We start from the raw sequence: 15062 nt of genomic DNA, 5'->3' as shown, positions 1-15062 counted from the left end.
ATCCTAAAATCCTATTATCCTCAGTTTCAAAACTTTATCATTCTTGTATAATGCACTGGCCTACACAGGGTTTTGTGAACCCTAATTAACACCCTGAGCTACATCTAAAAGCTGCCAGGGAGAGTTGACTTAAGGACCACACAGGTGCTACCCACTTCCTAATATGTGTCTGTATGGTATGAAGAAGGCCTCACAACTGCCCATTCTAATGGATTATCACAGGCTCACAGATCTGGAGCTGGAAAGGATGTTAAAAGCCATCAAGTCCAACCTTATTTTTTTTTTTTTTGGTGAGGCAATTGGGGTTAAGTGACTTGCCTAGGGTCACACAGCTAGTGTTATATGTCTGAGGCTGAATTTGAACTCAGGTCCTCCTGAATCCAAGGCCAGTGCTCTTTCCACTGTGCCACCTAGTTGCCCCCAACCTTATTTTATAGATGAGAAAAATAGACCCCAGGGAGGTTAAGTGACGGGTCCTAGACAAAGAAGCAAGGGCAGTGGGAAGCTGAGCTTAGGCCCTCAAGGGATGCCAGAGTCAGTGCTTTCCCATACATCCTGCAAACCTTATTCAAAGACAATATTGAAATGGACAGGTTCAGGGAAGTGGCCCAGACCATGGCAAGGTGGCAGGCTCAGTGGAAGCTCATCTGAGAGGGTTAAGGGGCCAATTTCTGGTGGAATGTACTACACCAGTATACTACACTGATGGAGATACACATCCTCACCAGATCCTGAAGTTCTCGTAATTGCTTCCCTGTCAGGCCCCCAATGCCCAGGTCCTCCTCCTCCTCCTCCAGCTGAGTGGAGACAAGGCCGGAAGATGGACCCTGTTTAATAAAGAACTCTTCATGTTGGTCCAAGAGCAGGCCATGTAGCATCCAGGCTGAAAGCTGTTTGTACATGACCCCATGGCACACAGCCAAGATCCTGAGTAGAGAAAGGAAAAGAAAAATCAATGTCCTAAAAGACCCCTGCAGAGAGTGTTCCAAACCCACAAACATAGGCCATTCTGGTGTATTATTAGAGGGTACTGGCTAAGATCTGAATAAGGACTTGGTGAGTCAGAAAGGAAATTGTCCATTATGCTAATGATAATGACGCCATTTTTATTTATATGCTTTTTGGATTTACTCAGTCATTAAATTTCTTAGAATTAAAGCTCACAAATTAAAGTTTAAAATCTTCAGCCATTTTGACAGCTTCTTTTAGAAAAGATTTCTTGTTTTTCTCACCCTCTGTAAGAGTTCCAGAGCAGAAAATTCTTGCTAAAATGAAATGGGATGAGCTAAGAGACGTCTGTTTCTCTGCCAGCAAAAGCAGTTTGCTTATTTTCTCTGGTTTCACTGAGAAGGAAGGGAATGGATTTGATAAGGGAGAAATGACTCTAAAAATGTAGCATTACAAAAACACATGGAAACAGAAGATTAAGCACCTCCTGCAAAACTATTCGAAGCATTTCCAAGGCTTTCTTGTGCAATAAGCAAATATTAAAATTAGAAAGGAACTTGGAGATCACAGAATCTTCCACCCAGTACAGAAACTTAACTTCAAGGGTTTTTTTTTCATAAAAGTATTTTATTATTTTCCAGTTACATGTAGAAATAGTTTTCAACATTTGTTTTTATAAGATTTCTAGTTTCAAATTTTTCTCCCTCCATCCCCAAGACAGCAAGCAATCTGATATGTTATATCTGTACAATCACATTAAACATATTCCTTCATTAGTCATGCTGTGAAAGAAGAATCAGAGCAAAAAGGAAAAACCTCAAAAAACAAAAAGACAAACAAAAAAAATAGAAATAGTATGCTTCAATCTAGATGCAGATTGAATGTGGAGAGCATTTTCCATCGTGAGTCCTTTGGAACTATCTTGGACCATTGTATTGCTGAGAAGAGTCTTAACTTCAAGTTTTAAAGAAGGCGAGATAAAATGGGCAGGATGAGTTGGCTCCCTACCACCTCCAGGATCAACTATAAAATTCTCCACTTAGCATATGAAGAAGCCCTTTACAACCTGACCCCTTCCTTCCTTTCTGGTCTTCTTAGATTGTACTCCTCTCCACGTAATTTACAATCCAGTAGCATCTGCCTTCTCAGTACCCCCTCCTGACTCCACGTCTTGTTACAGGCTGTCCCAGTGCCCAGGAGGCTTTCCTTTTCCAGCTCAAATCCCACCTTGTGCTGGAGGCCTTTCCTGGTCCCTCCCCATGATTGGTGCCTTCCCTCTGAGATTATCTTCCATCTATTCTGCATATACAGTACCTTGTATGTACATAGTTGTTTAAAAGTTGTTTCCCCCATTAGAAAAGTGAGATCCTTGAAGGCGGGGACTGTATTTTTTGCCTTTCTTTGTATTCCTGGGCTTAGCAAAGAGCCTGATAAATAGTAAACATTTAATAAAATGCCTGTTGACGTATTGACTGAAAACAGTGACTATTTTCAAAGATCTACTCAAATATAGCCAAGCAAAATTCAGCATATATAATGGTGACTTCCTAAGAATGATGAGATCTGAAAATCAGAGGGACCTCAAAGTCGTCCAGGTTACTTCACTCTCCTTCATGTAGTACCTACCATCTTGGAACCTTCTTTATTGGCTGGCAGCCTGCCTCTCCTACTTTGGTCATACAGACCCATCTGCTCAGTGTTAGCTTTCCTGTCCCATCTATTACTGACTGTTTTGGAGAGGTCTTTGACAACATGCAAATAAAATGCTCTCGACTAACAGTGTCTATCCTATCTACGTTTTTGTCACTTACTTTTCTAGTGCACTGCGTACAGGAGGCAGCCCCCCACAGCTGTATTTGTAGACTGTTTCCAAGATCTGACAGCCATGAATCTGTGGAAAAGATAAACTTGCAAAAACTCTATTTCATTATAACAGCACCTGCTGCAGAAGTTTAAACTCTACATTCAACTGTGAATGGTCCAGAAGAGACCTATTCAATCACTATTGTGACCCAGATTAAATGTAAAACCTTGTTTGACTTATAAAGCCTTCTATAACTTGGCCCCTTCCTACCTTTACAGCCCTCTTAACACTTCACCAGTAACCTGCTTCCCCCCCCCAAAACACACACCACACACATAAACACAGACACACACCCATCTAGTGACACTGGCCTCATTGCTGATTCTCTGGACTCCAGGCATTTTCTCTGGCTATCACTCATCCCTGGAACTTTTTCTTCCTTACCTATGCCTTCTAGTTTTCCTTGATCCTTCAAGTCTCAGCTAAAGTTCCCCCCTTCTGCAAGGAGGCTTTCTGGATCCCTGTCTGCAGGTGCTGTCAGCTACATATTCCATTGGGTTTCTAAGGGTGGCCAAGCAGAGTCAGCCAATCTCTTGAGCCAGATCTACCTGTGGATGTGTACCTATTCTCTTGCTCTGGAAGAAGTAGAACTTCTTCTCCAGAAAGATGCTGCACAAGAATGTTTATCTGTTTAGAAAACTACAGGTTCTAGATTCATCAGTCAGGAGTAAATATATTAACTCAGAAATGAAAACACTGCTACCACTGGCATCCCTATTAGCTTCTCCCAGGAGGGAATTTTTATCTTTGCTTCTGTAACTGTAAAGGATAACATGGATGAAGCTCTCTTCTAGCTGAGCAAAGTGAAGACTGTTGAAACATGCAAGTATTTTCAATTTATTCTGAACCTCAGCCCAAGGCATCCATAGGCCCATTCTGGAAATGAGGGAAAGTGACCCAACAGCTTTTCTTGGATTTTTCACTCTCCTTTCCCAATTCAAATGAAACAGAGAATGCTAATACGGGAAAGGAGAGGAAACTTCAATCTGTCTAGTAACTATTCACGCTGGCAATGTTCCTCTCATTTGATATTACAGCAGAGAGAGGTGGTTATAAGGAAGCAACAAAGATGGAGAGATCTATGAAGTCTTCACACAAGGCTTAAAGAAATGGAAGGGGTTTACATAAACAATTCATTGTGGAATAGGGCCGGGTATGTGTCTATACAACATAAAATGAAATGAAAGGCTGGCAATAATTTGATGAAATCCATCAAAGCAGGAAGCTAAATGAGCTAAATTAGCCTCTTTAGTGTGATTACATCTATTTTCGACTGGGTCCTACCCTTCATGTTCAAGTCTTTGGCCTGAATTATCTGGTTGGGCTTTCTCTCTGATCAATTTAGCTGAAGAAGTGGCAGTTGTTTACTCTGTGTTGTTTATACATAAGAGAGACAGACTGGGGGAAGGGGGAGAAGGGAAACGCAGGGTGAGAGAGAGAAGGGAGAAGAGGAAGAGGAGGGAAAGAGAGGAGAGGAAAGGAGAGGAGAGGAGGGAAAGAGAGAAGAGAGACGAAAGGAGAGAAGAGAGGAGAGGAAAGGAGAGGAGAGTGACAGAGACAGAGGGGGCGAAGAGGGAGAGAACCCATATCTATTAGTATACATACATATTTTGAATCTGTGTGACATTTACAAAGGTCTTATTAAATATCTATGGGGTTGGGAGTGGGTAGAGGTAGGGAAAGAGGACAGCAATGTGTCATATGCAACCAACTGGCTCACTGCAGATTTTTACAAATGCTATGGATGTAAAAAATGATGCTGCTTTCAAGACTGCTTCCCGTGATTGATTGTTTTTATAACTCATGAGAAAGACACTCATTTAAATAAGGGAACCAGAGGGTACTTTTCCCAGCACAACTTCAAAAGGGGATCTACTCAGTGTTTGCTGGTTTCAGAGTTACTAGCTCAGACACAAGATGCCAGCAGTCTCTTAGAATACTTGGAATATATTTTTCCATGAGAATAATAACAGCAGCAACATAAGCAAAAAGTATATTTAACAAGCAAAATGGGTGAATGGCTTAAGCACCATGATCTCTTCATACTGAAGCATGACCATGAGGAAAAAGCTCCCCCTTCCCATCAGTGATCAGTGCATACCTTGTGTCTTTTTCTCAGGCCTAATTTCATGGTTCCCCCAAACACGACAGTTTGAAGAAATCCATATAGTGCAAATCACTAAGCACACCAAATTACTAACATTATTAAAATAACAAAGGAAGTGCTCACCTTCTGACTTTTAATCTGTTCAACAACAACCATCACCGAGGGAAAAAGAAGCTGGAACTACAAAGCAAAGCAAAAGCTAATTGAGAGGTCAGGCAACCAAATGTAAGAGAGAGAATATAAACATAAGCTCAGGAAATGATAGCATTTTTGAGTGAAGATAAAGATGTCAGGTCCACCTAGAAGAGGCAAGAAAAAGGTCTTCTGTTCTAAGCCTATCTTAACTTCCATGGTGCTAGACAGTATGAGGAAGGTAGATATAAACACCTATTTTTAAGGATGGTAGAATAGTTAATATAATGTTAATATGGATACATTTACTATCAAATGTTAAGATGATTTATCTTTAGAATTCATAGAATAATGCTGAAATAGTAAAGCAGGTCAAGCAGGCAAAATATAAAATTTTAGACTCAAATTCTGAATCTGGAAGTAAGAAGGTTCTTCAAAATCCAAGAGTAGGCAAATATAGCCTAACAGATTGAGAGAAGAGGTTAAAAGAATCCAAGACGGTCCATTATCTACAAAGCCTACCTGATCCAAGGAGTAATTGACATGTGATATGGAAAGGTGAGGGTCAGCAAGGAACTGCAATTAAAAAAATATAATTAGAAAAACACCATCTCAGAAAGTTTCCAACCTATGGTATAAGAATACTAGCTAGGGAGAGGGAAAGAATGGACCTAGTGGTAATTTGGGTGCTTTTAGGTTCCCACAGAGGAACAGGGAAAGTAAGAGAGGTCATTAAAAACTAAAGGCAACCGTGCATCTCCATGGCTTGTATGGGCAGTCACACCATGTCAGTGTCATCTCTCTATTGGCTTTGCCCCACCCTAGAATCAGGAACACCAACTTGTTATACTTTTCTGTTTTCCATCCCAGAGCTAGCTACATTTAAAGATGGGTCAATTAAGTGAACTGCAGGGGAGACCACCCTTACCTGATCTATTTCACTAGCTCCTTGCCATTTCCCCTCATTCTAGAACTGCACCCTTTGAACCCCAGTAAAATAAAATGTCACCAGTAGTGGCCAGGGTGAGGAGGGAGCCAAGGCAATTCAGCAAGCTGGAGACAGTGTAAGGAGACACTGGAAACTGACTTGGAAGGAGTGGGGTTAGAGAGTCTTAAGGAGAGAAACTGGAAGATTTCAGAGCTATGACTTGTGAAATTAGGTGACAACTTGCTAGCAGTGGGGATACTGAATGGTGGAGAGACCTTAAACCATCAAGCAGTGAGGTGAGAAGTCCTTTAACCACTGTTAGAGGTATGGTGAACCGACACCAAACTCCATAGCCCAGGTCAGGGTGACCTAGCTTTCCCTCACTGCCCCACAGCTCCTCATTTTCCAGACCAGTGGGCTGGGAGGGGTCCCCTCCTTGAGTGTTGTGTGTCAGAAACAGTGTTGTGTCACTGGTGGTTGTGTGGAGTAGCTGAAGAGAATAAAGGGAATGCGATTTCCCAAAAAAAAAAAAAACCCACCAAAAAACCAAAACTAAAGGCAAGACTTCCATAGAATACCCTGAGAACCTCTGACATATACAGGAAATTTCTTTGATCATTTCATAAGTGATGGCAGAGAGCTTATAGTATTTTCTGCCCATTAAAGACATTTTCCTTTTCTGAAACCCTGATTAAAGGAAGATAAGGGATCAGAAGACATTTCCTTTCCACAGATGTGGTCTAACAAGGGAATTGGGGGATTCAGGGGTGTTGTCTCCTGTTTCTCCTCTTCTCTACCTTACCTCCTGCTCTAAGTCAAGCAGTGCTTGACGATATGGCTGCAGGATTGAGTCAAGACCTGTACAGAAGGCCCGCAAATAAATTCCATGTAATCCACTCTGGCCTTGCTGGGATAGATGGTGATCCTGCAATTAAACAAAGGCAAATTAAATTAGCCTCAGTGTTGGGACTTGCAGATCAAGTGCTGAACCTGGAGTAACAAAGTCCTGAATTAAAATATACTTTCTAGCTGTATAACCCTTGACATTTAACATTTCTGCTGCCTACCTCAGTTTCCTCATCTGTAAAATGAGGGTAGTTACAGCACCTATCTCCCAGAGTTGTAGAGGACTAAATGAGATATTTGTAAAGTACTTTATAAAACCTTACAGTGTTATGTAAATGCTGTTATTTTTGTTGTTATTATTGTCTTTATAAGTTGTATTGTTAATGTTTGAATAAGAAGAAAAAACTTAGACAGTAGTTTGGCTGTTAACATTGTGGGATCATAGCTTTAGAGCAGTAAGGGCACTTGGAGTTCATCTAGTCCAACTTTCTCATTTCAGAGATGAGGAAAAAGTTCAGAGAGGTTAGGTGAACTGTCCAAGGTCACAGAGGTCATAAGAGGCTGACCTAGGGACTGAGCCCAGCATTTGGTGTAATGTGGAACAATGGTCTTTTTTTTCTTTTCCTTTGGTGGGGCAATGAGGATTAAGTGACTTGCCCAGGGTCACACAGCTAATAAATGTCAAGTGTTTGAGGCCAAATTTGAACTCAGGTCCTCCTGAATCCAGGGCCAGCGCTTTATCCACTGTACCACCTAGCTGCCCCCAAGTACTGGTCTCAAGAGAACCTGAACTCCAGTGCTACTTCCAACACTGATTAGGTGAGCAAACTGGAGCAAAGTCACCTCACTGCTCTGAGTCTAAGTTTACTTATCTGTAAAATTTATACTCCCTGCCTCAAGGGATACTGCAAGGAAAGCATTTGTAAACATCTTATCAGTGTGACTCATAATTTCTATTCCCACCTTCCAAACTGACATCATATTCATTTCAAACCTGGATGTGTTTTTACCCTTCCTCTTAAGGAGAAATAAAGCTTTCTAATGCAAAGAGAAAAAGGAAAGAATTCCTCCTCTGATGAAAAAAAATCCATCTTCTTTGATAACTACTGGATTTGAAGAACCCAGGTTTTTAACTCAGACTTGAGCACCCAGCTACAAGTCTCAGTTTTAAACTAACTTCTAACTCCTTCTCTCCCTTTCTCATGTCTAGTATAGTGCCCACCAAAGAGAGATGTTTTTCTAAGACCAGAGAGTTTCAATCACTTCCTCCAAGGGCATGTAGGAAATATGTGATAGAACCAGATCCATATCTGGCATTCTCCCCATCATACAATGCTGATTCTTAAGCTGTAGAACAAAAATTCCTAGAAATGACGGGAAAAGACAACCAAATAACAAGACACATTTGTGAATAACCTTAGGTGAATTCCATCCTCCACACGACTCTCTGTATCATTCATCATATAGCTCAGAACTAGGAGCAGTGAGTTAAAATCACAGAGAGGCAAATTTATGCTTGATTGTCAGGAAAAAACTTCCCAACACTTAGACCTAGCCAAGCAGGGAATGAACGGATTGTCTCAAGAAAGTAATGAATTCTTCCCCATTAGAGATTTTCAAGAATAGATTGGATGAAGACTTGTTAGGGATGTTTGTAGTAAGAATTTGGGTTTCACTTCAGTAGCCACTGAAGTCCTGTTCAACTCTACAATTCAGTGGTTCTATTATTGTTACTGTTATTATTGTTACCACTTAGCATTATTCTGAACCGGAAAGGCATTCTGCAAAATGTGTAAACAACATCACCACTGTCCTCAAGGGGCCTATATTCTCCAAGGAGTGGCTACCCACCTGTTGCTGCACATGACCTGTATACTGTTCAATGAACTCTGTAAAGCGAATATAGTCTGTGCCAAGACGGCAGAGTCGATTCAGGACACTAGTTTCACTGGGGTGGAGAAATGGAAAGTCCTGTGACACCTACAAAAAGAGTAACAAGATTAAGGACAGAGATACCTCTAATTCATTTGACTCCTTTTCTGAAGATATTCCAAATGCTTTACAATCATATGATGTTTTTCTCCAATGTTTTATGATCCTATTTTTTTCTCATTCTGAGGAATATTTGTAAGTTAAATTTATCAGAAGAATTCTGTAAAACATTACTATTTCCATATTACTGGTGTTTTTCTAAAGCGATCACAACAAATTCATTATAGACTGTAAAAAACTGATTTTTTTTGGTCTGGGGAAATATCATTTAAAAAGGAAATAGTGTGTTTTTTAAATGTAATTTTTCAATTAACAAGATTTCTTTCTCTCCTTCCCCTCATTTAATGGAGAAATATCATTGAAAGTAATTACTAAGCCAGTAATTTTCTTTCTTTTTTTTTTGGGGGGGGGAGTGAGTCAGTGAGGGTTAAGTGACTTGCCTGGGGTCACCCAGCTAGTAAGTGTCAAGTGTCTGAGGCCGAATTTGAACTCAGGTGCTCCTGAATCCAGGGCCAGTGTTTTTTCCACTGCACCACCTAGCTGCTCCCCTTCTTCCCCCTCATTTAAAAAAAGAAAAGAAAACCAAAAGCCCTGTAGCAAATATGTACAGTTGGGCCAAACAAATTCCTGCATTGTCTAAATCAGGTATAAAAAATTCTTCATTGTGAATCTATTAACTGAATGGACTTACATAATTTGAAAAGGGTTTCGGGAAAGGAGGCTAAGTAACAAGCAATTACCCTTTCTTTCCTAATCTTTTCAGTATTTCCCTTTCTAACATTCTACCACTGAACACTTATTAAACACCTTCTGTGTGCACAGTACTGTGCCAGTTAGTGCAGGCGATATGAAGAGGCACACTGGCAAACACTCATGAAAACTTAAAAAAACCCCAAAAAAACCAAAACCACACCACTTAAATAATTTACGAGACAACAGTGTGAAGAAATTAAACAAAAAAATAAAAGCATTCTCCTCTTCTCAATCTCTCTCGCTTCACAAACTACCAAAGATGAGAAAGACTATAAATAAGACTTGTCTTTCCAAGTTGCTAAACTTGGAAAGTTTAGGAGAAAAATCCATCCAAACCACAGGTTAAACACAAAAAATTCAAGAATGAAGAGGAAGAACAATGTCAACACCTTCTTCTTGGCTGAGCTCTTTATTTTAACAATTATTTTCTAAGCACCGATGGGACAGGCACTGTGGACAGACACCAGGACAAAAATGCAACTGCTTCTGCTCTCGAGTTTACATCATAAATTTGTACACAGAAAAATAAATACAAAATATATACAGATTAATGGGGGGAGGGTATCAACAAGTTGGGAAATGAGAAGAGGCATCCTCTGAGCTGAAGCTTGAAGAAAGCCAGGGGTCCCAAGAGGCAAAGTTTAAAAGGAGAGCTTTTCAGGCATAGGGCAAAAGCATAGAGAGCAAAGATGGGATGTCCTTTACCAGGAATAAACAAGTCAGTATGGATGGAACTAGTATGTGAAGGAAAGTAACATGTAACCATAGGGCAAAGACATGCTAGAGTCAAACTAGGAAGGGCTTTAAGGTTCCTCCCCCACCGCCACCACCACCACAAAAAAAAAGTGAATTGTTTTCTTACTGCCAATAAGTCACCACTAAGGCTTCCCTGAGCAGGGGAGTGATAAAGTCAGACATATACTTTAAGAATGTTACTTTGGCAGCTCCATGGAGGGTAGACAGAAGAAGAGGGAGACCAGATGCAAGGAGAATGCAAGGCTATTGCAATATTCCAGGCATGCAGCCATGATTTTGTATTTTATTTTAGAGGCAAGGGGAACCATTGAAGCTTCTTGAGCAGAAGAGTGACATGGTCAATCCTATTCTTTAAGGACATTATTTTGGCAGCTCTAGGAAGAATGGACTGAAAAGAGGGAAAGACTTGAGATGAGGCGTCCAAATCTATGGCTCTGCAATAGTCCAGGTGAGAGGTGATAGGGCCTGAACTAGGATGGCCATCATGAGTGGAGAGAAAGGGATGGAGACACGCAAGAGATGAAGCAGTGGGCGATGAAAAGGCTGAAGAAGGAAGCAAGGATGCCTGGAGCAGAAAAACCCACAAAAAGACAGGCTGAGATGATTTTCCAGCTGAGCTTCAGAAGTCTAGCTACAGAAAGTTGGAGATGTGGCACTGGAGCTCAGGAGTGAAAGGAGGGCTATATTGTAAAGTGGATAAAGATAATATTTGGGCCCATGGGAGTGAGAAGGGAACACTGAAAATGTAGAAGTAAAGGAGAAGAGGGTCCAGGACATAGCATTGGTGTATGACACCCAAACTTTAGGGTAAGACATGGATGATGATCCTGCAAAGAGACTGAAAAGTATGGGTAGAGTAGGGGGGAGGAAAAGCATGACAGAACAATGCCCAGAACAAACCCAGAGAAGGGAAGGTATTCAGTCAATCATTATGGAGAAGCCAAGAAAGATGAGGACTGAGAAAAGGCCACTGGAGTGAACAATAAAGAAATCACTGGTAACCTTAGAGACAGCTGTTTCAGCCAAGTGGTGAGGACAGAAGCAAGAATGCAGGAGGTTGAAAAGCAGGGGGGAGCTGAGAGAGTAGAGGCAATGAGTTTAGACAGCTTTTTTTAGAAGTTGAACAATAGCTGGCATGTTTTGGGGGCACCGGGGCAGAAGCCAGTGGATAGGGCGAGATGAGAAATTTGGGAGAGCAAGGTCTGAAAGAGTAAGCTCCCAGAGAAGGGAGAGGAGGGTACAAAGGTACAAGTAGACCAGGGGTTCTTTATTTTTATTGTGTCATGGACCCCTTTGGCGGATCATGTCCTGTGAAGCCTAAAGACCCTTTCTCAGAATGGGGTTTATAACCATGCAAAACAAAAGGCATGGGACTGCAAAGAAAACTCATTATATTGAAAACCAGTTATCAAAATATTTTTTAAAACCAAGTTCACAGATTAAGAATTAAGAATCTCCGAAGTAGAGGATTTGGTATTGGTAAAGAGAAGGGCCACTTCTTCCTCCTTGACTAATGTAAAGGAGAGGATAACACTGAGATGATCTGAAGTATATAATGGGAAAAAGAGGAAACTCATGCGAAACAGCCCCAATTTTTTAGTGAAGTGTAAGTTGAAACCTCCTGTTGAGAGGGAGCAGGGAAGGGGTGGTAGAGAAGTACAACAGAAGGCCAAATGAGAAGAGGGCTGGCAAGCAGAATCGAAGGTCCAGCTAAGGTTAGATAACATCCGTTTGCAGAGGACCTAATTATCAGTGTTGGGACTTCCCCTAGCAGCATTCGTTGGCATGCAAGTAGGAGCAGAAAATCAATCAGCAAGTATTTATTAAATTCTCATTATAGACTTGGCATTGTGCTAGGCAAAGACAAAACAGTCCTTGCCCTCAAGGATCTAACATTCTACGGGGAAGATACAACATATTTGCATACAAGTAAATACAAAATGTACACAATATAATTTTTCAGGAGGAGCACTAGCGGTTGGGGGCAGGGAGTGGAGATCAGGAAAGACCTCATGTAGCAGATGGCATTTAAGAGGCATAAGGTGGGGAGGGAGGGCCTCCAGGAATGGGGCACAGCCTATGCCATGCACAGAAAAGGGAAAGGGAATTTCATGTGCTCTGGTTGGTTAGAAAAGAGTGAATAAAGGGGGGGGGTCATGTATAATCATTCTGGAGTTAGATTGTGAGGGCATTCAATGCCAAATAGAGAGCCAAGTGAGAGCTATGAACTTCTTGAACAGGGGAGTGAAATAATAAGATCTATGATTCTAGAGAGCTCTGTGTAAGATGGATCAAGGAGGAAGCTTTTGCAATAGCCTAAATGAAAGGTAATGAGAGCCTGAACTAAAGTGGTTTAGATGTAAACAGAAAGAAAGAGCTGGATGTGGGAGATGCTGAGGCGGAACCAACTGATTGGATATAGAGGCTAAGGGAGAAGGAGCGCAGGTTGGATCTGGGGTTGTGAACCTGAGTGACTGGAGGGATGATAGCACTTTCGATAGAAATTGGACAGTTTGTAGGAGGAAGGGCAGATTCAGTGGGGAAGCTGGGTTCTTTTTTGGACATGCTGAGTTTGAAGTGCCTATGGGACATCTGGTCTAAAATATCTAGTGGGCAGTTTGTAAAGTGTCTATGGAGGAAAAGAGAAAAACTAAGGGTGGATGTATAGATATGTCATCAGCACAGAGATGATAATTAAACCCATGAGAGTCAATGAGGTCACTGAGAAAGAACAGAGAAAGAAAAGAGGGCACAGGCACATCCACGCTTAGGGATCATGTTATGACTGACTAGACAGCAAAGGAGTCTGAGGAGTGGTCAGACAAGTAGGCAGAAGTCAGATAGGAAAAAATCACAGTATTATAAAAACTGAAAGAGAGATGTCAGTGTCCAGAAGCAGAGAAGGCTAAAATGTCAAAGACTGAAGAGAGATCCCAAAGGCTAACTGATAAAAGGCCACTGGATTTGTCCATTAAAGAGATTATTGCTCACTTTAAAAGATTGTCGTTTCGGCTGAAACTAATGAAATGAAGGGTATTCCTCTATGTGGCTTCAATGAAGTGGAGGTGCAGAAGATGGAATTTAATGCCTCTCTGCACCTCTGTTTCCCCCTCTATAAGAAGAAGTTGGTCTAAGTGCTTTTTAAGGTCCTTTTCCATTTCTAAATCTTATGAATGCCTTTTAATTTCTACCCAAGGGAAAATGGACATGCCTCTGCTTCATTTCTGAATTCTTAAAGACTGGGAATATAATTTTTGCCTTCATTAGGCTGAATGTCTAAGCTTCTTCCAAGGCTGGTTATGGTAAAACTAATGCTGGATATGGAATCAGATCTGGTCTCTAATCCCAGGACAACCACTTGACCTCAGTTTCCCCAAATGAAGGCCAGCTTTAAATTTGTGATCCTACTTTTCTATTCCTGTGACACCAAGGTTACCTGAAGCTCCTCGGAGAAGAATCACCAAGTAATGTTTCATTTTCCCTTGGGGGGGAGGGAGAACCAGAAGGGCTGGAGACAAGTTCAGAATAGCTCTTGGAAGCCTCCCACACATGGCCAGCTCTGAGACTGCTAAAAATGGGAGCCTGGGGCAAGGCGTCCTCATTTGGGTTCTGAATCATACATGGCCCTTATCTATGGGCATAGGAGTTTTGGCCAGCACTCCCTCCTTCCCCAGCCTAGCCCCCAGACTCTGACCCTTTTTTGCTGTTCAGTCGTTTTAGTCAAATACGACTCTAGTTACCCAATTTGGGGTTTTCTTGGCAAAGATGCTGGAGGGTTTTGCCATTTCCTTCTCTAGCTCATTTTACAGATGAGGAAACGGAGGCAAACAGGGTGAAGTGACTTGCCCAGGGCCACACAGCTAGAAAGGTCTGAGACCTTTTTTTGTTGTTGTTGTTGTTTTTGTTTTTTTTGTTGAGGCAATTAGGGTTAAGTTACTTGCCCAGGGTCACACAGCTAGTACGTGTCTAAGGTCGAATTTGAAATCTGGTCCTCCTGACTCCAGGCCGGTGCTCTATCCACTGCGCCACCTAGCTGCCCCTGTCTGAGACCTTTTAATTCTACCTTGGCTATTCCCTTCACCGCCTCTACCCTAGACCCCCTCCTCTTCTTCAACTTTTCTGCTGTTATGATCCCGCCCCTCCCCACCTCCATTCAGCAACCAAGGCCCGTTCCTCGGAGCCTCCCTCCCGCCTTTTCCAGGCCCCGCCCCTGATTTTTGCCTGCTCCCATGAGCCCGCCCTCCATTCCTCTGCCGCAGGCCCAATAGCCAGTCCGCGCTCTCTACTCCCTGGGTCCCATCCCCTCCCCTCTTGACCTCTTTACACCTCCCCCTGCCCCGGCCCGAAACACTTGCACTTTTAGCTCCGCCCCTAGCATTCACTCAGTCAGTTGGTGCCCCAGTTAGCGCTCCCTTTAGGGTGAACGGTACCTGGAGGCCGCTCCGCTTGTTCCAGGTGAAGATGGCACCCGGGTACCCGCTCAAAGCCAAGAGCAGCTCGTGGATCATTCCCACGGCGGGCAGCTGGCGGCTGAGAACGCCCACAGCCTCTGCCGGCGCTAGCTCCTCGGGCCCTCTTGGAGGAGCACGGATCTCGCCGTTGTGCGCAAGGCCCGCTGGGGGGTGTAGTTCCGGTCAAACCAACAAGCCGGGAAAGACAATTCTTTCGGGAGGAAGAGAAAAAGCACCGACCAGCGCGAGGGCGTCCTTTTCCCCGCCAGTGGAATCCCGGAAGTG

At 42.4% G+C, this 15062-nt stretch overlaps 1 protein-coding gene across 2 annotated transcripts in view; it reads right to left on the bottom strand.

Moving 5' to 3' along the window:
• TUBGCP4 (tubulin gamma complex associated protein 4) overlaps nucleotides 1-15057 on the bottom strand; it is a 31769-nt gene extending 16712 nt beyond the window's left edge. The window contains exons 1-7 of one of the 2 annotated variants that reach the window (XM_043989204.1): nucleotides 14757-15057; nucleotides 8677-8805; nucleotides 6782-6904; nucleotides 5574-5627; nucleotides 5043-5099; nucleotides 2760-2839; nucleotides 726-927 (exon numbers count right to left, since the gene is read on the bottom strand). In XM_043989204.1, the coding sequence (XP_043845139.1) occupies nucleotides 726-927; nucleotides 2760-2839; nucleotides 5043-5099; nucleotides 5574-5627; nucleotides 6782-6904; nucleotides 8677-8805; nucleotides 14757-14834 (723 nt within the window). In that variant the 5' untranslated portion in view covers nucleotides 14835-15057. The remainder of the gene's footprint in view (nucleotides 1-725; nucleotides 928-2759; nucleotides 2840-5042; nucleotides 5100-5573; nucleotides 5628-6781; nucleotides 6905-8676; nucleotides 8806-14756) is intronic. The other variant, XM_043989203.1, reaches the window with a different exon arrangement.
• Between the last annotated feature and the right edge of the window lie 5 nt (nucleotides 15058-15062).

This window comes from Dromiciops gliroides, chromosome 2, assembly GCF_019393635.1.
Source record: "Dromiciops gliroides isolate mDroGli1 chromosome 2, mDroGli1.pri, whole genome shotgun sequence".
Taxonomy (NCBI): Eukaryota; Metazoa; Chordata; class Mammalia; order Microbiotheria; family Microbiotheriidae; genus Dromiciops; species Dromiciops gliroides.
Note: the sequence above shows the minus strand (reverse complement) of the source record. Positions and strands in the feature narration are given on the sequence as shown.